Raw genomic sequence first — 27,120 nt, forward strand, 5'->3', positions numbered from 1 at the left:
TCCATTATTAATTAAGATTCAGCTTTTGTATTTATGTGAAATAAAGAATCAGGAAACAGCTAGCCTAACGTGCACTGCAGTTTTAGTTTTGACCTGTTTTCTTGCTGTTCTTACCTCAAATGACACCTTCTGTGGTGAAACAGTTTTAATAACAACAATAACTTCATTTTGACCGAATGTGGAAAGTTACTGCCAATCGCCACATCGTTGATGGTTTGTAGTCAATTGAAGCAACAAATTCCTCAATAACTTTTATATAATACAAAAGTTATTGAGGGATTTGTTGCTGGATGTATAATAACCAGCTGCAAAATCGACACCAGCGGCGTCACTTGACGTGAGCGGTGTCGTAGTTGGAGGAACGACGAGGAGGCGCTTCAGATGCCAAAACCTTGTTTTCTTCGCTTGTACTGTAACTACATACGTTTGTAATACAAAAATATGAGTGCAGAGGATGTTGTGGATGAAAATATATTTGACAGTGTTTTGTCTGACTGGATTGTATTTATTTAAGCCAGCGTTTGGAGAGAGGCCGCGAACCTTCCAGAAACTGCAACAGAAATTGAATTATTCCTCTGAGACGTATTTCATTATGTGCCGTTTTTGTTGGATGTTAAGGAGAAAGACTTGGCAAAGGGAACTGAAGGATTTTGGGTTAGATGACAGAAGCAATGCATCCTGGTACATGTAGGCACTGGCGACATGTCTCCACCAGCAGGAAAACTTAAGAGAAACTGCTGAGCTTTCTCAGTTGATATAGAAGCACTGAGGAGAATTTAATGCTTCAGCTGACATTTACCTTCCACACTGAGTGGACAGCCACATAAAGCGGTATAAAAGGGTGAGCTTTAATGTCCTTTAAAGTCGCATCATGCTACTGCAAATTATAAATTCACTATTCCTCATCATTTCAACATAAAACAGCTTTTATCCAACATTATATCAGCTGGAGTGCACTTTCTCCAACAGACTCCTCCAGCTCCGCTGCCACAAGGACAGATACAGGAGATCATTCCAGATACAGGAGATCATTCCAGATACAGGAGATCATTCCTGATACAGGAGATCATTCCTGATACAGGAGATCATTCCAGATACAGGAGATCATTCCTGATACAGGAGATCATTCCAGATACAGGAGATCATTCCTGATACAGGAGATCATTCCAGATACAGGAGATCATTCCTGATACAGGAGATCATTCCAGGTACAGGAGATCATTCCTGATACAGGAGATCATTCCTGATACAGGAGATCATTCCAGATACAGGAGATCATTCCTGATACAGGAGATCATTCCTGATACAGGAGATCATTCCTGATACAGGAGATCATTCCTGATACAGGAGATCATTCCTGATACAGGAGATCATTCCAGATACAGGAGATCATTCCTGATACAGGAGATCATTCCAGATACGGGAGATCATTCCTGATACGGGAGATCATTCCTGATACAGGAGATCATTCCAGATACAGGAGATCATTCCAGATACAGGAGATCATTCCTGATACAGGAGATCATTCCTGATACGGGAGATCATTCCTGATACAGGAGATCATTCCTGATACGGGAGATCATTCCTGATACAGGAGATCATTCCTGATACAGGAGATCATTCCAGATACAGGAGATCATTCCTGATACAGGAGATCATTCCTGATACAGGAGATCATTCCAGATACAGGAGATCATTCCAGATACAGGAGATCATTCCTGATACAGGAGATCATTCCTGATACAGGAGATCATTCCTGCCCACCGCTATCAGACTGTACAATAACTCACCTCTGGTCAAATCCATCACCTAACAATAACACTTTTGGCTGTATGTTTGCTGCTTAAATCTTTGCACTATTGTTTAGTTAGTTTAATTTAATATTATTCTATTTTATTGTATATATTGTGCATTTTAAAATTTGACATTTAATATTTTCTTATTGTGTTATTTTATTTCTTTACCTGTATCTATAATGCTGCTGTAACGAAAACAAATCCCCCTTGTTGGATTCATAAAGTAACTATCTATCTATCTGGTGGTGGATTTACCACCCAAAGAATTTATAAATAAATAAATAATTGTTTAAATAAATAAACAAGCCAGTGCATTATTTCAGGAGGAATGATAAATAAAGCTCTTGATGAGAATTTGAACTGATTCATTAAAGCTTTTGATGAGGAGCTAACGCGGAAGTGGGGCAGGACCTCTGGGCAGGACTTGGTCCGCCGTCAGAAGTTTACGAGGTGCACCTGAATGCATCACGAGGGGCACTTGAATGCATCACGAGGGGCACTTGAATGCATCACGAGGGGCGGAGTCAGAGCCGCTGTGAAGTTTAGCCTAGCAGGAAGCACCGAGGCTACCGCCGCAGCGGAGGAGACGAGAAGCCGCCGACTCACTTCAGTCTGGGACCGGTCCTCGGATGAGATCTGTCCACGTCCAACACGCCGTCGCTCGGATTCTCGGGAGTACTCGCTTTCGGTCTGCTCACATTTTGTTTGACTTCCTCGGAGGAGGGAGCTCCTAGCCAACTCAGATCCCGGGCACTTGGCCGGAGGTGGATCGTATCCAGCGGCTGGAGACGGCGGACATCGGCTGAGCAACGGCCGCTTTGAATCAGGTGGGTGGGAGGTGGGAGGTGGGCCCCGCACGGCCACAGGGAGCTGGAGCCCTACAGGTGTTTGCTCGGGAGCTAATGATTAAGCTCCTCGGTGTCTGTTCCGACCTGAACTTCCACCGCCGCCAGCTGGAGGTGCTGGTCCGGACACGGTCGTCGCCCGGCTAGCTGGCTAATCTCGGCTCCTGAAACGGTCCCCAGAAATCAGGCAGCTGAGTGTTGCTGCCTGATTTGGACATTTTCTGGAATTAATCAAACTGCTGTCCGCACAAAGTATGTCCTGTTTTCACAGTGAAAGCTTGGTGAGCCACATGTTTGGCTCTCAGCAAGGAGTTATTACAAAGTTGTCAGAACACACCAACACCAGTAAAACACTCGTGTTTGAGCTTGAACGGTTTGCTTGGTGGATTGTGTTTTGATGCCGAATTGACCTTTTCCCCTGAGTAACTTGTACAAACTTTATCAATCACGTTTCGTGAAATAAGGAGTTTGTCTATAACGATGCCAACTTTAAATCGTCGTTTTTGGGGGTTTAAGTTCGGTTATGCAAATCTTGTTGCAACCTTTGTTCGGCTTGTTGTTAGATGTAAAGCTACAGTAAACAAGACACACACACACACACACACACACACACACACACACACACACACACACACACACACACACACACACACACACACACTCTCTCTCTCTCACACCTACACACATACACCTCTGCACACACTCTGTCTCTCTCTCTCTCACACACACACACACACACACACACACACACACACACACACACACACACACACACACACACACACACACACACACTCTGTCACTCTCTCTCTCTCACACACACACACACACACACACACACACACACACACACTCTCTCTCTCACACACACACACACACTCTGTCACTCTCTCTCACACACACACACACACACACACACACACACACACACACACACACACACACACACACACACACACACACACACACACTGTCACTCTCTCTCTCTCACACACACACACACACACACACACACACACACACACACACACACTCTGTCACTCTCTCTCTCTCACACACACACACACACACACACACACACACACACACACACACACTCTCTCTCACACACACACACACACACACAGAGTGACAGGAACTTGCAGCTCGTCATTCAGCTGGTTCCGAGTCCAGAGCAGAAAATGACCCAGAAATGCATCAGTACTTTGGTGAGTCGTGCTGAAGACAGCGTGGTGTGTATCCAGGTGAGGAGTCCATGCAGCCAGGGTTGCATAATTACGGAAACGTCTAACCTGAGCAAGGTGTGTCTCCCCAGCAGGTATGTTGGTAAGCCCTTGAGTCAACGGTCTGGTTTCAAACATGAGTAACGTGTGTGTGTGTGTGTGTGTGTGTGTGTGAGAGAGAGAGAGAGAGAGGAAGAGGAAGAGGTGTTTCACCTGTTGGGACAGTTCCAGGAAAATTCACAGTAAAATGACAACATTTAGGCTGAAGTAGTAAATGAAGTCACTCAGATTGACCCACATGGGATCCATTGATTCAAAGATAACTCTAAAGCCAATCGTCAACGTGTGTAAACCACTTGCTCTTGTATTAACCTTTTCAAAATAGGATTGATTAAGTCTTCGAGACAAAAGGTATGCAGCACTCCCAGCGTGGACGGGACGCAGCTGAAGGACACGCGTCCTTCCACCTCCACCTGTATCAGCCCAGGACCCACCAAACAAAAAGCCTTTGTTCCTCCTCGACTCGGTGCTTTTCCACCTGTATGGTAACGTCCACCTGAAACTCTTATCGAGGCAAAATAAATGGCCCCTCCCAAAAAGCAGGGCAAGCCAGAGAGGAGCTTTCACCTACTTTTAGGGAATAGTCCCCAACAAAAGCAGGAATTTCTGAGCTGTCGTTGTGAATTTGCAGTAAACGGCGTCACAGTGTCGTCCTTAAAGACTTGAACAGTATTTCTATCTGACGCTGCGCCGGTGAGGAGACGTCCAGGAGACGAACGCTGCCAGTAAACTTCAAACGGAGCGCTTGGCTCAGACTGTCACGCTGCGTTCAGAGCTGTTAACTTGATTCCTGGAGAGCCTCTCTCAATGTGCAACACATTATCAGGCAGCAGAAGCAGCTGCTCGGTGGTTTGTTAACGGGATGGCACAGGAAGTGGAGACCGTGAAATGTTGTGTTGGTCGTCAGGCTTTGCAGCAGATCCAGAGGTGATTGTCAGGATCCAGCTGATCGGGAGCTGTTGCATCTGTTGCTCCACACTTCGGGGTGAAATGAGAATCACCTTTTTTTTTGTTGCCTCAAATGAAGATCATGATTGTCTCTGATGATTTTTTAATTTTTCAGTAGAAATATTTTGTGCATTTATTTACCTGATACAGGAGAAGACGGTATAAATCTAATGTGATCCCTGTTGTTTACGGTGCATGAAGCTCCTGTCACTCAGTGTTGACACTTCCAATCAGAGGTTGACAGAAATCCAGAAACACTAACTTATCATCATTGATAAACCTGACAGAAGATGACATCATTTTTAAACAATAGGTCTACAGCTTGTCTAATTCATCACGGTGTCGGGTGGTTTTACTAGTAGCTGCAAGGTGCATGCAGACATCAGATCTGGACAACAGGAAGGGGAAAACAATCAAGTTTCTTCTTTTATTAGACACAAAAGTTTAGTTTTCTGTACGTTTTCTTTTTCTTTCTTTGTCACTGGGTTCATTTCACCTCACGGCTGGTTGCTGCTGCTCCGCATCACGTAGTGTAACGCTGTGTTGTTATTGGTTGAGGGAGAGAACAGGAGCGCCGGATTTGAAGCAAATAATTTGGTCTGTCGACGATCACAAGAGGGAAAGTCAAAGCTTGTAACATCAGGAGCAAACCTACTACATGCTTTTTGTTTAAAGGACACGTGCAGGACTGGTTGTCCTTCAAACCCTTTCTAGTGCAGTTCGGATACTTTGACTTCAGTACCTGTTAGGGCGGCACGGTGGTGCAGTGGTTAGCACCATCGCCTCACAGCAAAAAGGTTCCAGGTTCAAATCCGGTCCTGGGCCTTTCTGTGCGGAGTTTGCATGTTCTCCCTGTGCTTGCGTGGGTTCTCTCCGGGTTCTCCGGCTTCCTCCCATCATCCAAAAACATGCACCTCAGGTCAGGTTACCTGGCGCCGCGCTAGTGGCAGCCTGCTGCAGCATCTCCCCCCTGAGAGCCCCCCTGCTGTAGTGAAGACATTTCCCCTCGGGGATTAATAAAGTGTATCAAATTAATAAAAAAAAAAATAAAAAAAATTCCTAAACAATCCGTTTCAGAAAAAGAAAATGACGCATTACAGCACGAGTCTTTAGTTTTCATGCCTTTAGAGAGGAGAGCTGAAGTCTGTCGCTTGTTTTCTGTAGCTACATTTAACAGATGTCTAAAACACGTGTACAAAGTATTGTTCGGACTGCTACACTGATTTTCCCCAAAACCTCCAATGGAAGCTTTTGCTAGATCCTACAATTTACCGATGTTCCCTAAACGCCTCACTATTGGTAAACGTTAACTAGGCTCCATTTCCTGCAGCACAAGAAACTTTAACAGGTGTTTGGCCATAAATGTCCAAACTGAACTTGAATTGGAATAAAATGACTGACTGCAGCTCTTCTAGAATTTGCTAATATTTTTTACACCAAATGGATCAAATTCTCAGTTTTGTTGCTCAAAACTATTTATGTACCATTTTACAGCTTCAACAGTAAACAGAGTCTCACTGAACCCAAAGTAGGACTCAACGTTTTGAAGAAAATGTCTACCTCCAGTTTAAATTGCAATTATTTATTAAATGTGAAACTGCAGGCTTGCACTTGCTGCCTCATATAGATGATGTGATTGCACCAAACATTATCATAAACTTCTATTGTTCTTGTAGGATTTGGTTTTTATTCAGTGCTATTCAATCTGTTCTTTATTATACTGTATACCGTGTACATCTCCTCCAAAAAATGCAAATGAATGCTGTTTTTCTTTAGGGAAGGGTCATGATTTTCAAATAGTCATCAAATAATACAAAATTAAGTTGTATCAAGTATATTTTTGCTTGTTTTTAATGGCGCCTGGTAGTAATGTGGTGGTAATTCACCTAAAGGCGTCATTAAGAAACTAAAGAATAAACACATCACTGCCGTCTCCCATCGGCCTCCTGCAGCCGTCGTCCTGTTGTCTGACGGGAATCCGACCGTCTCCGAAGTTGCTGCTCCAGTTTTCTGTGATGCATTAATCTGAAGTTGGTTTTATTTTGTGGTAAAGTGAAGCGAGCCTCCTTTAGATCCGCTCTGTGTGAATGTCCTGAGGACTACGTGAATGGAGGCCAGTGAGAATCTGAGCTTCAGTAGTTCATGTCTCTGGTTCTGATTACAGGAAGGAGGGAGTGGGTTGGTGGGAGATATGATATCCTGCCAGCCGCACCCAGAACTGAAAAGATCTCCTCTCTGTTGTGTTGGAGACACTGGAAGGAAGCATCTCTGTCATGGGTAGTCGTTACTGACTCCTCCCACTGCTCTGACTTATGAACTGCATTCTTCAGTGTAAATACACCAGAGAGCACTTTGTACTTCACGTGGATCACGACAGCCCAGAATAGCTCCGTGATGTCAACCTCAAGATCCACGAGGTGTAGGGCCGTACACACTCACTTTTATTTGGTGTGTGTGTGTGTGTGTGTGTGTGTGTGTGTGTGTGTGTGTGTGTGTGTGTGTGTGTGTGTGTGTGTGTACAGTGGTGTGAAAAAGTGTTTGACTCCTTCCTGATTTCCAATTTTTTTGCATGTCTGTCACGCTTAAATGTTTCAGATCATCAAACAAATTTAAATATTAGTGAAAGATAACACAAGTAAACACAAAATGTAGACTGAGTCCACCAGCAGCTGTTGAGCAGGTTGGACTACACCTGTGTGAATGTGGTTTTCATTGCTGACTTCATTATTTGAGACAGAGAATCGGTGTGTTTGTTCTTCAGATGTCACTCAGGGAGTTGCTGGTTGTCATTACTCCCTCTTTCCTGTCTCACAGCGAGTGCTGTGGAGGCTGCTGATTGCGTAAGCTCACAAGTCAGATGTTTTGGATGCCTGGCATTTCCCGGCCACTCGTCCCTCTGAATCAGCGTGCAGCAGCTCTGCGGGTCGAGCTGCCGTCTCTCCAGGCTGCTGCTGCTATCGTCGTGTCCAAGCATGTTTTGTTTTTTTTGTACTTTTTTTTTTTCCTCCATTGACGCCCTTCTCAACTGTGATGGTTCAGTGGATATGCTGGGAATTTGATGACATCACAGCGAAATGAAATACCATTGAAATTCTACAACTCACAACACAACAATTCTGAAAGCACGGCAAAAAATACACCAATGGAATTAATTTATTCAAATATTAATTCTTTCATTTAAAAAAAGTAAAAAAAAAATTTCAAGAACGAAGGTTGGATAGTACAATGGAGTTAAAAAAGAACAAGGATACCATATTGTGCCATGAAAAAGAAAAACAATCAATTTGTTAATGGTGACAAAGCATTTCTTCTTCCCAGCTTCCTGAAATATGAAAATAAGAAATAGCTGAGGTGTAATCAAGCGGGAACCATCAGTGATGTCATCAACCACCAGTGATGTCATCGTTGGTTTGTGAACGTTATGAATCCTCCGGTTCAGATTCTGTCCGTCACCATCTTTGCTAGTTCGGAGCGGTTTGGGGCAGGAAGTGACCATATTTGGACGAGCTGGGGGAGGAGCCAGAGGTGGATCTGACCGATCTGATTGGAAACCATGACTATACTACGCCCCGCCCACCGATAGCTGTAACCTGACTGCACCACAGGCCTGTCAATCAAACAGACACGCCCCCAAAACCAGGTCTTCTTGAATCTTCTTTTCTAATGAATGAGGGATTATTTTCAGATGGACCTCCAGAAAACTAAGAAGAAGGAGTGACTTTAGCTAACAACACCGAGATAACTGATGGACACATTTTATTCACTTTGGATTTGATGAGAGAAGTTGAATGGGAGTCTATGGAGCCGGAGGCTTTTGGAGCCGACCTCTAGTGGCACTCGCTGGTATTGCAGCTGAAGACACTTCTGGATCAGAACCATTTTACAGACCTGAAGCTACGAACTCTTTTATATAGTCTGTGAGTGTAATACATAGATTAAATATTGTTACAACATTTTAGGCATGTTTCAATGGTAAAATGGAGTTGTGAGATTTGACGTCATGGTGCTAACAGGAGAAATGTGCAGAGACGATTACAGATGTCAAAAAGTTAATTAGTTTGCAAAATGATACTTTTAATACCTTTACAGATAACAAGCACCATCGTATTCTCAGTATTTTGGTTTCAGCTTGGTATCGGTTCCTGTGATGTTCCCATTGGACCGCAGAGATGAATGTGAAGAATGTGACTGTGACATGAGTCAATAAACCGGCTGAATCTGCTATCAAAGGTAAATACAGTTTATAGCCTTGTCCTCCTGAGAGGTGAGCTCTCGGCAGATCAAACAACGTGATGAAAGACGGCCCGTTCACTGTCATCTGCTGTTATTCCTTTCATGTCCACTGCTCTCTTTCTGCCGAGTGAAATTCCTGGGAAAGTCCATACGAGTTGGGCCAGACCGTCGGTCACAAACCGACCTCGGCGTCTCACTTCGCTGCTCCGTTGTTCTGCTGATTGACCTGAAACTAACAGTTTCACAGTAACAAGCTCGTCCACAACGTAAATGAACCTCTGTGTTCAAACTGATTCACAGTTTCCTGCAAACAGTCTCCTGTGAAGCTGAATGTCCTGTTGACTGTTCAGAGTCTCAGACTTTCAAAGGTCCATCTTATAATCAGAGTGAGGAAGAACGACCAGCGAATGACCAGGAGCAGACTGACAGTTTGAGGACGCAGGGTTAAAGGTTGTATTTCGTACAGACCGACCGCTACTGGATTTTTGGGATGAAATATATGAAATGGAGGCAGGATATTTTTCAGTTTTTTTGTCCACACTGACATCGAGGCAGACGGATTCGGGTTCTCTGGGTTTGACTGCTAGCTTCACATTAGCATCCTTGTGACTTTCAGTAGTTACAGGTTGGGTGTATTCAAACAATGCTGATGTTCTGCTATGGTTTTCAGCAGTTTGGGGTCGAGGTTTGTCCACTGATACGTACCGAGTGTATCTGCCATCAGCTCGGGTAACGTTCACCGGTGTCCACCACGTCTGGACTGCAGGTCTGCGTGAGCGACACAAAAAAGCACGAGTGGAATAAAACGGCCACAAGAAGTAAGCAAATAATGAAGTAGTTGCTGGACATAACTGCAGTTCTGAGTACGTTCGTACTTTGTTTCTTTCAGACAACGGTAGGGGATAAAATTTAATAATTATAATGGTTGTAAAGTTCAATAGTGACAAAACAAAGTTCATTCTAGAAATAAGATGACAAAATCTCACCTTCACTTGTACCTGTAATCCAGTTAAATATACATGTAGATACTGAAACTTCATACAGAAATCAGTCCTAATAGATCCCTGTGGGACAGTGGTAGAACTGGACAACATTCATAAATAATACAACTTTTTTTCTAACTAAGTTTCAGCTTCTTTGATTTTTTGTTCCTCTTCTCAGCAGAGAGGGTTTTAATCTGACTGTCTGAATTTACAGCCTTAAATGTCACTGCAGTTCACATAATTACAATGTTCATCCCCAACTTTGGCCCTTGATAAGTAGCTGGTGAAAGAAATAACACGAGTGTGTTTTAATGACTGGGTAATATGTGCTCCAGTGTCTGTCAGATTACTTGAAAGGCCACAATTAATGTGCTTGTAGAGAGAGTGTAGAGTGGGATTAGGATGTGTGAAACTCACACATTAATGCTGGGCGGTACACCCGTCCAGCTGCTGTACTATTTTTAATTCCTGAACTATATACATTTTTCACATCGTCACAATATAGTTACTGCATATACTTGTTGGACAGAAAACTAAACACACACTCATGGAACCAAAGTTACAACTCTACAATCCCGGTTCCCCAAAAGTTGTGATGCTGTGTAAAATGTAAAAAAACAACTAAAGGCAACATATTAAATGTTGAAACTGAGACATTTTGTTGTTTTATATAAAATATTTGCTCATTTTGAATTTAATGGCAGCAACATGTCTCAAAAAAGTTGGAACAGGGTCAACGAAAGACTGGAAACGTTGTGTAAAGATAAAAAAACAAAACATTTTGCTGTGTGGAACACGTCAGAACACCTTGATGACGATATTTACAGGAGACGCCTCCATGTTCCTGGAAACAGGAATATCCTGCTTACTGATGCTGGTAACTCTATACCACAACAATTAATAACCCACAACTCATTATTTAACACCAAACTGCTATAGCAAACATGTGAAACAAAAAAACATGCATAACTCTGATAAATTAAATTTTTTTTAAAAAAGCCAGCAGTGGCTGTGTGAGGACGTTGTCCCTCCACAGACGGTCAAGATATATATATATGTTCAGGGACATGAAAACACGGAGTCACGAGACCTTTTCAGACCAAACACGTTCTTGAAGGGAACGACTTCCATCGTATTTAGTTCCTCCAGAACTAAACGGGTTCTCCGGCCTTTCGCTGTTTGCATTCACGCCACCAGCAGAACTGTGTAATGACATCACTGTTGCCGTAGCAACGCTGCACCACTTATTTCACCAATTGATGAAATACAGTTTTCAGTTTACTTGATCCGGTTAAAGTTCATCAACATATTTTATCTGTTTGAAAATCCAAAGCGTTTTTCATTCAAGAGAAACAATAAAAACAAAAGGAACAGTTTAATTTATCATAATTATATTTAAGATATATTAACTGATCCATTTGAAGCCTCCTTATGATCCGATATCATTTGCGTTGTTAGTTTTGCATCACAGGTCAATAGAAACTCAACACTTCCTGTATTTTTCAAACTAAAAGCCCTTTAGCCTTTTATGAGAAAGAAACCCCTGATAAAAAGGCTTTTATTGTGAAACATTTTCAGGAACTTGTGTCTGAAGTCAAACGATCACATTTTACATTTAAAAAAATCCTCAACAACCTGCTTCAAACATCATCACACCGCTGAGCAGCACGTCAACGGAGCCACTTTTTAAATTCCCCTTGTTGAAAGGAAGTCGCGCTGTATTTCCTCCGATGTGGATCGGATCAATAAAGCCGGCACGTTTGTTGTCGTCTCATTTCTCAGTGTTGTGCCTTCAGCTGAAACTTGGTTGGTAGCTGTAGTTTACCTGCTGACTGTGTTTTAAACACAGCGGTTGTCTTTGCTCCTGTGTGTGTCATGACAGTTGCTATGGCAACGGGGGAGAGTACCTAGGCAGAGGGAGGAGCTAAAAAAGTCCCACAAAACATAGTTAAGGGAACTTAAAAGGTTCTCAGTTCCTGCGGTGAGGACAGTCCCACCGTTCTTAGAGCTGTGAACTAGTTCCTCCGGTCTGGAAACACCTGCTACTGTTTCGTTTTCCTCCAAAGTACCAAGACAGGAATGAATACTCCTTCGTGCCACTAGAGGAAGTATACCCTTAAACGAGTGCTTCTGTCAGGTGTAGTGTGAAAAGAAAGGCTGGACGGAAATGTGTCGCCATGTGTGTTTATTTTACAGAATACCAAGTCAGGACGAAAATAATGTTTCACACAGTCCTTTTAAAAATATTATACATATTTGTAAAACTCCTGACAGTACAATAAATCCCTTTAAATTGATATAAATGCCAAGTCATGCGAAATCAAAAATATATGGTTGAACTGCCAGAATCTTGAAACGTGCACAATATAAGTTTTTGGGTTTGTTTTTAAAAGATGAACTCTAGCTTTCCATGTTGGTTGCCTGAGTCACTGTTTACATGTGTATAGTTTAAAAAAAATAAAAATAAAAACAGATTGTAAAGTTTTGGTTTTCCATCAGTAGATTCCTGACCTCCCACTCTGTCATTGTGAGCAGAGCTTACAGCTCTGTCTCTCTCTCTGTGTCTCTGTCTCTCTCTCTGTGTCTCTGTCTCTCTCTCTCTGTCTCTGTCTCTCTCTCTGTCTCTCTCTCTCTCTCTCTCTCTCTCTCTCTGTCTCTCTCTCTCTGCTCTCTCTCTGTCTGTCTCTCTCTCTGTCTCTCGCTGTCTCTCTCTCTCTCTCTCTGTCTCTCTCTCTGTCTCTCTGTCTCTCTCTCTGTCTGTCTGTCTCTCTGTCTCTCTCTGTGTCTCTCTCTGTCTTTCTCTCTGTCTCTCTCTCTCTCTCTGTCTCTCTCTCTGTCTCTTGCTCTCTCTCTGTCTCTCTCTCTCTCTCTCTCTCTCTCTCTCTCTCTCTGTCTCTCTCTCTGTCTCTCTCTCTGTCTCTCTCTCTCTCTCTCTCTCTCTCTCTCTCTGTCTCTCTCTCTGTCTCTCTCTCTGTCTCTCTCTCTGTCGCTCTGTCTCTCTCTCTCTCTGTCTCTCTCTCTCTCTGTCTCTCTCTGTCTGTCTCTCTCTGTGTCTCTCTCTGTCTCTCTCTCTCTCACCCCTCCATGAAAACATGTCAAAAGTAAATGTCATCCATCTTTTTTCTTTTTAACTAAATATTTTAGATAATGAAGTATTGCTGGGACCCTGAACCTGACCTGTAGCACAACCTCCAGAGTGAATCACTGCAAACTGACGACTTGTGCGTCTCAGCGGGACTTCCTGTCAGCAGTACTTCGGTCCACTTATCCAGAACAAGCTGCTCCAGCTGTCTCTGGTTTGAAGGCGTTTCAGCTCTCTAGATGTTTGATATATTCAGACCAGACCAGATATTCAGAGGATATCTTCAGAACAATCCAATGTTTGGTTCTGATCCATTGTGGCTGCTTTCAGCTGTGTGTTTTGGTCATTGTCCTGCTGTAGGACTGTGACTGAGACAGAGCTTTGTAACACTGGGCAACACGTTTGGCTGCAGAGTTCCTTGATAATCTTGAGATTTCATTGAGCTGCACAGATTCAAGGCTCTCAGAACCGAACCTTCATGTTTCACAGCTGGTATGGTGTTTCATTCTTGGAGAACTTCATCTTTTCCTCTGTGAACACAAAGCTGATGGGACATCAAAAACCTCCAATCTTGTCTCATCTGTCCAAATGACTTTCTCCCAGATGCATTGTGGCTTGTCATTTTTGCAAGTTCTTCTCAGCTCAGAAAGTGAGTGATGCTGCGATCTGACACGGATGTGCAGAGACCCTGGAGCTCAGCTTGTATCTCTGGTTGTTTGTGGACCATCAGTCCTCCTGTTCAGTCCGGTCCAGTCATGTTCCTCCTGCTGCTGCATCCAGACAGTTTGACTCTGGTCCCACGGACCGTAAACTGCTTCCTAACATTTGCAGCTGTAGTCCCAGGAACATGAAGCTGGTTGGAGATGCTCTAACAGCGGTTAACTTCAACATGTTGGCCTCTCATGTTCTTTGCCATCTCATGTGTGCTGCACACAGTGATACCAAACAGCAGTGAACACCTTTCTCCATTTAAAAATGACTGTTTACAAGATTGAAGACGTGTAACAATTATTAAAGAAAACAGTCTGAAATATGATTATAACCCATTTCTCATTTCTTTCTAGGGGCACCATTCAATCTGTTCAGGCCCTTTTACAATAATCTTTGTGTCAAAAATGATAATTAATGTCAAATTTTCTGACAATTGTGTTTAATTTTCTCATTTTTCTGGAGAAATGAATCATTGTTGAAGCTCTCTTGAACTACAGAGTCTTTTAAAATGCATATTGCTTATTTTACATTTGAACTCTGTTTAATTTTATGCATTTTATCTGTTCTTGTGCATCTCATTTCTTTTCTATATTTTAAAATGTTCCGTTATATGTTTTTATGTGAAACACTGCATGTCATTTTCTTGCTGTAAAACACTTGGAGCTGCATTTCTTGAATGAAGAGTGCTATACAAATACAGTTTATTATTATTATTGTTATTATTATTTTAATGAGCTTTAACAACAAATTCATCCACATCTGTAGACATGTTAAAATGCTCAGAGAAGGTCTAGCAGCCAGTTTGTCCCTGCAGTGTTTCAAGAACAGCCAAAGTTGGAAATGTGTGACACAGCGCAGCAGTGAGTCAAAGCAGCGCTGCTGATATGAGGGTAAAACCAGAACTATGTCTGGGTTTGGACCGAGACAAATGAGCTGGTTCAGACAGAAAACTGTGACTCACGGCGGGGGCCTTTGTCACGGACTTGTGACATCGGATCATGCGTCTGACCGCAGTTATGAGCTTTCCAGTGCCTCCGTCTGAAACCTTGTGCACAGAGCACAGAGGCCCCCACAGAGGCCAGCTCAGAGGCCCCCACAGAGGCCAGCTCAGAGGCCAGCTCAAAGGCCCCCACAGAGGCCAGCTCAGAGGCCAGCTCAAAGGCCCCCACAGAGGCCAGCACAGAGGCCAGCACAGAGGCCAGCACAGAGGCCCCCACAGAGGCCAGCTCAGAGGCCTCCACTGATTGTGAAAGAAAGAATGCAAGGATTCTATTTTTTCCTTCCATTGTCTCCCTCCTCCCCCCTTTCCTCTCCTCTCTCCCTGTCTCTGAAGTGGCCTCTATGGAAACCACCTCTGTGTGTGACAGGTGTTTTCATCAGCTGCCATTTGCTGCTAAAGAGGCTGGACAGAGAGTGTGTGTGTGTGTGTGTGTGTGTGTGTGTGTGTGTGTGTGTGTGTGTGTGTGTGTGTGTGTGTGCGTGCGTGCGTGCGTGCGTGCGTGCGTGCGTGTGTGTGTGTGTGTGTGTGTGTGTTATTCAGATGACAAAGTGCCACTCCGTCTGTAGAATTCCTTTCGTCCTGAGCCTTGGTGGAGAAAACAGTCAATCAGCTGAGACTCCACAGATTACTGGCTGGGTTTTGGCATTAGTGTTCAGAGGGGACACACATTTACAGACTCATCTTGGAGTTCAAACAGTTGGAAAACACAGTTGTGCTGCTGTATGAATAAGAACCAGCATGTAATTACCTGGAATTGTAATTACTCCCCCTCCCTCTCTCCCTCCCTCCAGCGTGCATCAGTGGGCCTGCAGGCTCCACGCCGGTGCTGAGACAGGATGAAGAGGTTCAGGCGACACGGCCAGGAGTCCCAGAGAGATCGACTCAAACAGGAACTCTACCATTTCAACAAGGCAAGTGAACCCGACACAACACGCACATCTGCACTGTGTTGACATGAAGTCACCAGGTTGCTGAGAGAAACCAGGTGAGACGGGTAATCTGAGCACATGCATCAGGGATTTAGATCACGACCGTTTTCATTGCGTCTCAAAAATCTGTCAAATGCAACCGTGGAAACTAGCTTGTGTCAGAAAGTGTAAGTTAAGGACAGCAGCTGCTGTGCTTCTCCAGGATGGAGCTGGAGCTTGTGAATGTAACCTGCACAGATATCACCTTGAAGGAGAACAGCTCCAGCTTGGAGGTGGTGTGGCTCACATCAACTGTTGGATTCAAGTCCTTCTGCAACATTTCTATCGATTAAGGACATGAATTTAATTTTTCCCAAACATGAACTTTATTCTTCTTCAACCCCTGTTAGGTAAAATGACCTGCGTGCTCGTCGTCGGGCTGCATGACCCACTTTCTCACAGGCTTTTATCGTTGGAGTAATTAAATGTCCACGATAAGAACTTGATCCACACGTTTTAGCTGACTCCAGACCTCCATCCAGCCTCTCCTTTATTCCTGGGATTCTTGAAGAAATTGTTGAACATCAAATATGTGACCATCTGTGGAGCAGTGTGTTTGAAGATTTTCAGTCAGGATGTGGAGTGAATCACAGCACAGAGCCTCAGACAATACACTCATCTTCATACTCGTCTTCATACTCATATATTCATCTTTACACTCATCTTCATACTCGTCTTCATACTCATCTTCATACTGGTCTTCCTACTCGTCTTCCTACTCGTCTTCCTACTCGTCTTCCTACTCATCTTTATACTCATCTTCATACTCGTCTTCATACTCGTCTTCATACTCATATACTCATCTTCATACTCGTCTTTATACTCATATACTCATCTTCATACTCGTCTTCATACTGGTCTTCCTACTCATCTTCATACTCATCTTCATACTCATCTTTATACTCATCTTCCTACTCGTCTTCCTACTCGTCTTCCTACTCATCTTTATACTCATCTTCATACTCGTCTTCATACTCGTCTTTATACTCATATACTCATCTTCATACTCGTCTTTATACTCATATACTCATCTTCATACTCGTCTTTATACTCATATACTCGTCTTCATACTCGTCTTCATACTGGTCTTCATACTCATCTTTATACTCATCTTCATACTCATCTTTATACTCGTCTTCATACTCGTCTTCATACTCGTCTTTATACTCATACTCATCTTCATACTCGTCTTTATACTCATATACTCATCTTCATACTCGTCTTTATACTCATATACTCATCTTCCTACTCGTCTTCATACTCGTCTTCCTACTCGTCTTCATACTCATCTTCATACTCATCTTTACACTCATCTTTACGCTCATCTTTACGTTCATCTTCCTACTCGTCTTTATACTCGTCTTCATACTCGTCTTCCTACTCATCTTTACGTTCATCTTCCTACTCATCTTCACACTCGTCTTCACACTCATCTTCACACTCGTCTTCATACTCGTCTTCCTACTCATCTTTATACTCATATACTCGTCTTTACACTCGTCTTCCTACTCGTCTTCCTACTCATCTTTACATTCATCTTCCTACTCATCTTCCTACTCATCTTTATACTCATCTTTACGTTCATCTTCCTACTCATCTTCATACTCATCTTTACACTCATCTTTACGTTCATCTTCATACTCATCTTTACACACATCTCTATACTCATCTTCCTACTCATCTTTATATTCATATACTCATCTTTACACTCATCTTTACACTCGTCTTCCTACTAGTCTTCCTACTCGTCTTCCTACTCATCTTTATACTCGTCTTCCTACTCGTCTTCATCTTTACATTCATCTTCCTACTCGTCTTCCTACTCGTCTTCCTACTCGTCTTCCTATTCGTCTTCCTACTCATCTTTATACTCTTATACTCGTCTTCATACTCGTCTTCATACTCGTCTTCCTACTCATCTTCCTACTCATCTTTACATTCATCTTCCTACTCGTCTTCCTACTCGTCTTCACATTCATCTTCATACTCGTCTTCAGACTCGTCTTCCTACTCGTCTTCATACTCGTCTTCCTACTCATCTTTACATTCATCTTCCTACTCATCTTTATACTCATCTTTACGTTCATCTTCCTACTCATCTTCACACTCGTTTTCACACTCGTCTTCCTACTCGTCTTCCTACTCATCTTTATACTCATATACTCATCTTTACATTCATCTTCCTACTCATCTTCCTGCTCATCTTTATACTCATCTTCCTACTCATCTTCCTACTCATCTTTATATTCATCTTCCTACTCATCTTCCTACTCAACTTTATACTCATCTTTACGTTCATCTTCCTACTCATCTTCATACTCATCTTTACACTCATCTTTACATTCATCTTCATACTCATCTTTACACTCATCTTTACGTTCATCTCTATACTCATCTTTATACTCATCTTTATACTTATACACTCATCTTTATACTCATCTTTACATTCGTCTTCCTACTCATCTTCCTACTCGTCTTCCTACTCATCTTCCTACTCATCTTCCTACTCATCTTCACACTCATCTTCACATTCGTCTTCATACTCGTCTTCATACTCGTCTTCATACTCATCTTCCTACTCGTCTTCACACTTGTTCTGCAGATCTCAGTGCTGCATTTGACTCCATTGGGTGCAACATCTTTTTCCCAGAGACTGGAACAAGTTATTGGGATTAAAGGAACTGCACTACGTTGCATCAAATCTCATCTAATAGATATATTTCAGTGATGACTGAAAACCAGACACGGAGTTTCACAGTTTCAGGTTTTCTTTTTTTTTTTTCATCTGTGTTATTGTCAAAATCAGTAACATCATGTCTCAGTGTGGTGCTGGAAAATGAATCCATGCATTTGTTACTTCTTGGTTGTGGAAACTGGATGGCTTTTAATTTTAAACGGAAGTTGTGGCCCTCAGACGTCCAGCGCTGAAACTTGAATCTCTCACTTACTTAATGACAGATATTTGCTTTAAAGTTCTGGCCGTGCTGTTGCAATATTTTTAAGATGTTATTTACTAAATTTATGAATTTTGTCCGCTCGGTGTGAGAGTCTGTGCTGCGTTTAGCAGGCAATGATAGTCGCACTGGTTTATGATCTCTGTGTTTCAACTCTGCTATGCTCACACGGTGTGGAGCAGACACATGTAAGGGGAGATCGTTAATCCATCCTGTCAATAGTGTTGTCGTTGTCTTAGACAGATCAAAAAATAACGATATAAACAATGTTTAGGGAATGCTGCTAATACAGGAAAATGCATCTTCACAGTCAAATCAGACTATTTATACATTTAAATATCGCTGTGTCAAAGCAGAGCGCTAAACTGCAACCTGGTGTGTGTGTGTGTGTGTGTGTGTGTGTGTGTGTGTGTGTGTGTGTGTGTGTGTGTGTGTGTGTGTGTGTGTGGGAGCAGAGTGGAGCTCAGTGTGAACACGTACATGTTCAGAGGTGGAAAATAGCTTGCATGCAGTTCAACTGGCCACGTTGTGTTAGTTTCCATCTGACTCAGACTTTGGATGTGATCCTCTGAAATACAAGGACTCATCCCTCCATATAATCATCTCTCTGCTGGTTGTTCTCTCCGTCTGCAGTCTTCTGCTGCACACAAACCGCTGATCAGAAACCTGCTGACACATAAATACGTACCAGAGAAATCTGTCCAGGTTCACTTCACATGTGAAATGCTGCAGAGAAAACAGAGTGTAACCTGCTTACTTGAATATAATATATTATATAATATAATATCTATTGAAGTTAAGAATCTCAGCGTCACATACAGGATTTGTCAAATATTACCAGGTGATGTCATTTGTTCAGGAACTGTTTTGTCATTTTGGGTTTACACTGACACTTCTAACTTTGATCTGTTAAATACAAAAACAGTAATAGACTGTAGTTAAATGAGCGGAGCATCTGTTAACAGAACCAGACTCAGAGGTGGGCGGAGCATCTGTTAACAGAACCAGGCTCAGAGGTGGGCGGAGCATCTGTTAACAGAACCAGGCTCAGAGGTGGGCGGAGCATCTATTAACAACCAGGATCAGAGGTGGGCGGAGCATCTGTTAACAAAACCAGGATCAGAGGTGGGCGGCCATCTGCCTCGACCGGTTGGGGTGAGAGGAGAGCAGAGAGAGAAAAGGACAGCATAGAGATACAAGAGAAGAACTGTTGGTGGTGGAGACGACAATCACAGAGCAGGGACATGCAGCTCCATGACGGAACATCTGGAAAAGAAAGAAGAGAAACTACACGAGTGAAGGAACTGAATGGAGACAACAGATAATAAGAAGAAACTATGGGAGAGAAGAAGATGGTGAGGTATGAGTCAGTTAAAGAGGAGGAGGAAAGAAAAGAAGCTCAGCATGTAACGAGGTCCTCCAGCAGCCTCGGCCTATAACAGCATAACTAAGGGTTGGTTCAGGTCTACCTGAGCCAGCCCTAACTATAGGCTTTATCAAGAAGGAACGTTTTGAGTCTAATCTTAAAGCTAGAGAGGGTTTCTGCCCCTCCAACACAAACTGGGAGCTGGTTCCACAGGGGAGGAGCCTGAACACTGAAGCTCCGCCTCCCATTCTACTTCTGGAAACTCTGGGAACCACAAGTAGACCAGCGTACTGAGAGAGAAGTGCTCTGCTAGGATTATATGGTTCTATAAGATCTCTAAGATATGATGGAGCCTGGTCATGTAGAGCTTTGTAAGTCATCAAGAGAATTTTAAATTCTATTCTTGATTTCACAGGAAGCCAGTGAAGAGAAGATAAAACTGGAGAAATATGATCTCTCTTGATAAATCCTGTCAGTACTCTTGCTGCAGCATTTTGGATCAGCTGCAGGTTTTTAATGAGTAATTTGGACATCCTAACAACAAGGAATTACAATAATCTAGTCTAGAAGTAACAAACACATGAATTAGTTTTTCTGCGTCATGCTGAGGAAGGATTTTCCTGATTTTATTAATATTATGTAGATGAAAGAAGGCAGTTCTGGAGATTTGCTTTATATGGTGTCTAAAGGACAAATCCTCATCAAATATGACTCCAAGGTTCCTCACTGTTTTGCTGGAGGCCAAGACAACGTCATCTAGAGTAACTAAGTGATTACAGAAAGAGTTTCTGAGGTGTTTAGGACCAAGTACAAGAACTTCTGTTTTGTCTGAATTTAGAAGCAGGAAGTTTTTGGTCATCCAGGCCTTTATGTCTTTTAGACAGGCTTCAAGTTTTACTAACTGATTAGTTTCATCTGGTTTTATAGAAAGATATAGCTGAGTGTCATCTGCATAACAATGGAAGTTGATGCAGTGCTTCCTGATGACATCTCCTAATGGAAGCATGTACAAAGTAAAAAGTATTGGGCCTAACACTGAGGACATCCTGCCTTCACACAGGTTCACTGTCACGTCTTAATAGAACCGAGCCACCGATTTAAACACCTGTGCTTTACCAAAATGTCTGCAGTGAAAACATCCTGCACACAGCAAGTTAACATGCATCAAAATCCAGCTGTCAGATGAATGAAGGATCACACACACACACACACACAAACACACAAATGTAAATACACAGTGATGAGACTGTGCAGCATGTTTTCTACCCCGAGGAGGACGGGTCCTTCTATGCATGTCCAGTATGGGTGTGATGAAATAAGCTCTTCAGGTTGGTGAGGATGTGATCCCATCCTGATGTGCTGTACCTCATTTCCCTCCCTCAGGGAACATTGGTTATGTGCATAGCCTCCAGTTTTGATTTGTTGACAGAAAACAGTGCATTTAGTCTTTGTTCTTGTTATCAAAGTTTATTTTTTTTGTCATCAACTAACATTCATATTAACATATATTTTCCGTGATAATTTTTGTTGATGAAATTAACTGATACAAATAGGTGATGAAGAACGTGGAAATTAGTGATAATGTGGAAGTAATCTAAAATAATTTCTTTGAAGAAACAAATTGCAAAATATCTCTTGATAAGAAAAAACAACATATTGAAGTAGAGAGGAAAAAAACAGAAACATGAATGGATTCCTCTGATTTGACTTTTAAGAATCGGCTCTGCTGGAAGTGGTTTCACAGCAATTTGAGATTCATGAAGCTGAACCCTGCAGACACACAACATTTAAAAAATGTGACGACAGAAGGCCTCTCTGTTCCTGCAGACGTACACACACACAGTCCTGCTTTCATTTAAGGTTTCATCCAGCCAGTTTGAAATGGAACAGCGTTACTTTTTAATGACCCACTTTACTGTTGACGTTTTTATCCTGATTCATAAACCTCAACAAATACATAAATCCAAACATCAGCGGTGACGGAACCGCAGGAAAGAAGCTGAACGTTGTGCCGTGGTTTCTCGTGTCTGTCTCACCGTCCTCCTGTCTGTCCTCTTCCTCCCTCTCAGACGGTGGAGCACGGGTTCCCCCACCAGCCCAGCGCTCTGGGTTTCAGTCCCTCCCTGCAGCTGCTGGCCATCGGCACCCGGTCCGGGGCCATCAAACTGTATCCTTCACTGAATCCGTGCTGCCGGGGAGGAAGCGTCGTGTTTGAACTTGAGGCGTGCCGGGTGTGATGACGCTGAACCCTCGTGTACTTCAGGTATTTCATTTTCCCACGCTGTTGCTCAACGCTGCCTGGCATCATCAGACATGTGTGTGTCTGTCTGTCTGTCTGTCTGTCTGTCTGTCTGTCTGTCTGTCTGTCTGTCTGTCTGTCTGTCTCTGTCTCTGTCTGTGTGCAGCAGCCTTCCACACAATTCCTGTCATTGATGCAGCGGAGCCAGTCGCTCCACTCTCCCCTTTCACACGGTGGTTTTGATAACTACGCTACCTTCTCTCGTTGGGCCAATCCATTCACACAATGCAGCAGATTGTCTCTGGATAAATCAGCGAGAGGGATCAGATAAAGCAGAATCTGTCAGTGCGGGAGGCTTCAGGCGAAGTCAGAGGACAGAGCAGCTTCTGTTTTTTTTTTATGCGGCACACAAATCATTAGATAACATGACGTTTGTGTCAGTTTCTTTACAATGAGGTCAGGGTCAGATCCACTGCAGCTCCATCCCTCCTGTTGATGGACAGATTCCCGGCTCAGTATACTGTCAGCCGTGTTCTTTTACATGAAGATAACTGAGGTAAATCTCCATGGAAACCAGGCAGTCAGACTTAGGTTAGACAGTACACAATAAAACCAGTGCTCACTCATTGACCAATCAGCTGACTGGAAACATGTAGTCATCATTCCTACAGGAACCTAATGTGGACAAAACTATTCTGTTTATAATACATGACAAGTACCAGAGCACGAGGCTGTGATGATGATGTTAAATATAGAAACTTTCTCTGCCCTCAAACACTTTATCAGATGAATGGTTTCTGATTCTTCATTTTTCTAACAGCTTTCGTTACCAAAATGTTCCCTTTCAGTCTTGTTCAGGACTGATGGAGTTATAACTCGAAGAAGGAGGACATGACTTCAGTCAAATTCACCTCACATAGTCCCAGTCCCAGCGTCCACCTGCACACACTCAGACTGTAAGGTGTCCCCTGTAAGTCCTCCAGGGTTCAGGACTGTCCTGCTGTCAGATCATCAGTCCATGAGGACTCTCTGGAGACACTTGGAGCCCTTTAAGCACCCTTTCTGTAAATCCACGTTTCTGCAGACTTAACCTGAGGGAATTACCCACAGTTCATAGCAAAATTGGTGACGTATTAAATGTGGTTGTTCCGCTGCTCACAAAATGTAAACAAACCGAGCATGGATGGTTTTTATCTGTTAGGGACAGAACCTGCTGCTGCTGTGGTTCTTTACTGTGTTTGTAAAGTAGTTTGTATTTAAATCAATCAATCAATTTACTCATGTTAATGACTTTACTGAGTGTTGGATAAACACACAAACAAACGCATATATATTAATTTATATTAATGGAGGTGTGGAGTTTAGATGTAAGCAGCGTGATGGAGTATCCTATATTTGATCTTTTATACCATTTCAGCCTTCATGAACTCAAACACTGCAGCTGTGACGTCAGTGAGGGTTCAGGGATCAGAGTTCAGGGTTCACAGTTCAGGGTTCATAATTTAGAGTTCAGGGTTCTGGTTTTAGGGTTCAGGGATCTGAGTTCAGCGTTCTGGGTTCTGGGTTCTGGTTTTAGGTTTCAGAGTTCAGGGATCAGAGTTCAGGGTTCTGGTTTTAGGTTTCAGAGTTCAGGGATCAGAGTTCAGGGTTCTGGTTTTAGGTTTCAGAGTTCAGGGATCAGGGTTCAGGTTTTAGGTTTCAGAGTTCAGGGATTAGAGTTCAGGGTTCAGGTTTTAGGTTTCAGAGTTCAGGGATCAGAGTTCAGGGTTCTGGTTTTAGGTTTCAGAGTTCAGGGATCAGAGTTCAGGGTTCTGGTTTTAGGTTTCAGAGTTCAGGGTTCTGGTTTTAGGTTTCAGAGTTCAGGGTTCAGAGTTCAGGGATCAGAGTTCAGGGTTCAGGTTTTAGGTTTCAGAGTTCAGGGATCAGAGTTCAGGGTTCTGGTTTTAGGTTTCAGAGTTCAGGGTTCTGGTTTTAGGTTTCAGAGTTCAGGGATCAGAGTTCAGGGTTCAGAGTTCAGGGATCAGAGTTCAGGGTTCAGGTTTTAGGTTTCAGAGTTCAGGGATCAGAGTTCAGGGTTCTGGTTTTAGGTTTCAGAGTTCAGGGATCAGAGTTCAGGGTTCAGGTTTTAGGTTTCAGAGTTCAGGGATCAGAGTTCAGGGTTCTGGTTTTAGGTTTCAGAGTTCAGGGATCAGAGGTCAGGGATCAGAGTTCAGGGTTCAGGTTTCAGAGTTCAGGGTTCAGGTTTCAGAGTTCAGGGATCAGAGTTCAGGGTTCTGGTTTTAGGTTTCAGAGTTCAGGGATCAGAGTTCAGGGTTCTGGTTTTAGGTTTCAGAGTTCAGGGTTTAGGGTTCTGGTTTCAGTGTTCAATGTTCGGGGTTCAGGGTTTTGGGTTCAGGGTTGAGGGTTCGGGTTGAGGGTTCAGGTGTCAGGGTTCGGAGTTCAGGGTTGAGGCTTCAGGGTTGAGGGTTTAGGTTCAGGGTTCAGGGTTTAGGGACATTGGGATTGGACCACGGTATATTTGCCTCCTCTTCAACGCTCCGACTCCCCCTGGCCATCTCATTCGGCTGAGTCCTTTTGTTTATTACAGACACATCCTGTAATCTGACTGAATATTTCCTTCCTCACTGTGATGTTAATGGAGCTTTGGTGAAACTGTATTTTGACACAAGCTGTCCATCATGAGTCCAGTGTTTCCTTGACCAGCGGGCAGGTACGGAGCCCCAGGTGTGGAGTTCATGGGTCTCCATGATGAGAATGCTGCTGTCACACAGGTGCACTTCATGCCCCACCAGGTACAGTGAGAGCACACACACACACACACACACACACACACACACACATTGCTGGGAGCAGTTCTGCTTTTTAAAGCTGCAGTAATAAAATAACTTCCCACTGATCTGCACTCTGACTGTTTGTGTCTCTCACTCAGGTTGAACTGGTGACTCTGCTGGATGACAACAGTCTGCACATGTGGACTTTAAGAGGTCACAAAGGACTCTCTGAACTTCTGGAGATCGGCCGCTTCACGCTGACTGGACCACCGGGGTATAACTCTTCATACACCCTTCATTTACCCCTTTAAACAGGAACCTTCTCAGGAACCAAGGACTTAAAGTTCCTGATTTAGTTCTTGGAATAATTATTTGTAAAATTATCCCTGGTGTAACCTCTGTCCTCGTGTCCTCCTCAGCGCCCCTCCGAGCGTGACTAGAGTGACGGCGGTGCTGGCTCACTCCTCAGGAGAGCTGCTGCTGTTGGGGACAGAAGGAGGTCATGTGTTCATCGTGGAGGTCCCAGGATTCAGAGAGCTGGAGGAGAGGAACATCAGTCTGGACCAAGTCGCCAGCAGGTGGGAAACTGCAAAACACATTGTAGTGTGTGTGAGATAGAACGGTTTGACTGCATCTCCTGGGAGATGGTCAGAGTTGATGCCTGGCTGTGATTGGTGCATTTGGGTGGAAAAGTTGGTGCTGAGGACCACGCAGCCAGAAGGGAAATAAAAATGCTCCAGCTCCATATACAGTACTTGTAGTCAGCTGTGGTACAAACAGATGTTTGTATGAATGCTGAGTAAAGATGAACCACTTAATTCTTCAGTCTGCTGTATGAGCACTTTGTTACAGTAGTTGTTATGTCAACGAGACATGTCACAATACCAGAAATGTGTTAGTCAGCACCAATACCTCTGAGAGTCTACAATTCTCCATACTAATTTTAATACAAAGGAAAAAAATAATCCAACGTAGTTTATTTGAAAAAAATATATTTTAGTAAACAAGAGTGAGACAGAGCCATTACTGAATAAAAAATACATTAGTGTTATTTAAAACAAAATAATCTCGTGCCAAAGAAAAAAAAGTGACAAGTAAGCAGCTGAGGTGAAATAAATAACAAGGAAAAACATTACTGTTACAATAAAGTGTCATTTAGCCTTCAAGTGTTTAAAACAAACAACACTGTTCTAAACTTCATCCAGTTTCCTGCTTCATGTCAGTTTTAATTGTATTTTGGAGCCTCTGAGAAGCAGCAGGGTGGAGGTGTGTGTCCCAGCACACCTGATGCTGCAGCACTTTATTTCCATAGCGCTTTTCAAAAATAGTTTACAAAGCGCTTTCCATACATTTAAAACACAATAGGTTAATACGTTACAATGATAAAGATAAAACAGGAAAATGAAATGGTGGATTTTTAAGAGTGTGTTAGTGTTCCTGATGTCTTCCGGCAGGTCGTTCCACAACTGAAGGGCTGAACGGAAAGTTTTCAGGTGTCTTTGTTTGTTTGTTTGTTTGTTTGTATGGCCAGGAACGACCTACTAGAGGATCTCCGGTAGGGGTCAGGAGGTCAGCCATACATTCAGGAGCCACCCTGCGAGCCTTATAAATGATCATTAAAATGTTTAAAATCTATTCTAAAACAGACAGGGAGCCAATGAAGTGTTAATTAAACTGGTGTAATGTGCTGTCCTGTCGGACCTGGTCATGCAGTTTGTTCATGTTAACTTGTGTTGGACAGGAGTACAGTGCTCTGCAGTAATCATACCGGGATGAGATGAATGAGTCAAGGGTGTCATGTTTAGGCTTGATGTTCAAACTTGACTTCAGATACTTCCAGGACAGAAATGTGCAGCCTGATACACTGAAACAAGGACATGAGCTTTAATAAACAATACGGAAAAGTATTTCTGAATCACATTCCTGGTGTTGTTTCCTCCT

General features: G+C 43.0%; 1 protein-coding gene across 1 annotated transcript in view; it reads left to right on the forward strand.

Moving 5' to 3' along the window:
* The first annotated feature begins 2,342 nt into the window (after positions 1-2,342).
* llgl2 (LLGL scribble cell polarity complex component 2) overlaps positions 2,343-27,120 on the forward strand; it is a 41,535-nt gene continuing 16,757 nt past the window's right edge. The window contains exons 1-6 of the mRNA XM_069722487.1: positions 2,343-2,623; positions 15,673-15,792; positions 22,239-22,336; positions 25,119-25,200; positions 25,338-25,453; positions 25,599-25,757. Of these exons, the coding sequence (XP_069578588.1) occupies positions 15,718-15,792; positions 22,239-22,336; positions 25,119-25,200; positions 25,338-25,453; positions 25,599-25,757 (530 nt within the window). The 5' untranslated portion in view covers positions 2,343-2,623; positions 15,673-15,717. The remainder of the gene's footprint in view (positions 2,624-15,672; positions 15,793-22,238; positions 22,337-25,118; positions 25,201-25,337; positions 25,454-25,598; positions 25,758-27,120) is intronic.

The sequence above is a fragment of the Brachyistius frenatus genome, unplaced genomic scaffold (genome assembly GCF_029030835.1).
Source record: "Brachyistius frenatus isolate BFR_SWC_R1_liver_20210118 unplaced genomic scaffold, ASM2903083v1 Contig_293, whole genome shotgun sequence".
Lineage (NCBI taxonomy): Eukaryota > Metazoa > Chordata > Actinopteri > Embiotocidae > Brachyistius > Brachyistius frenatus.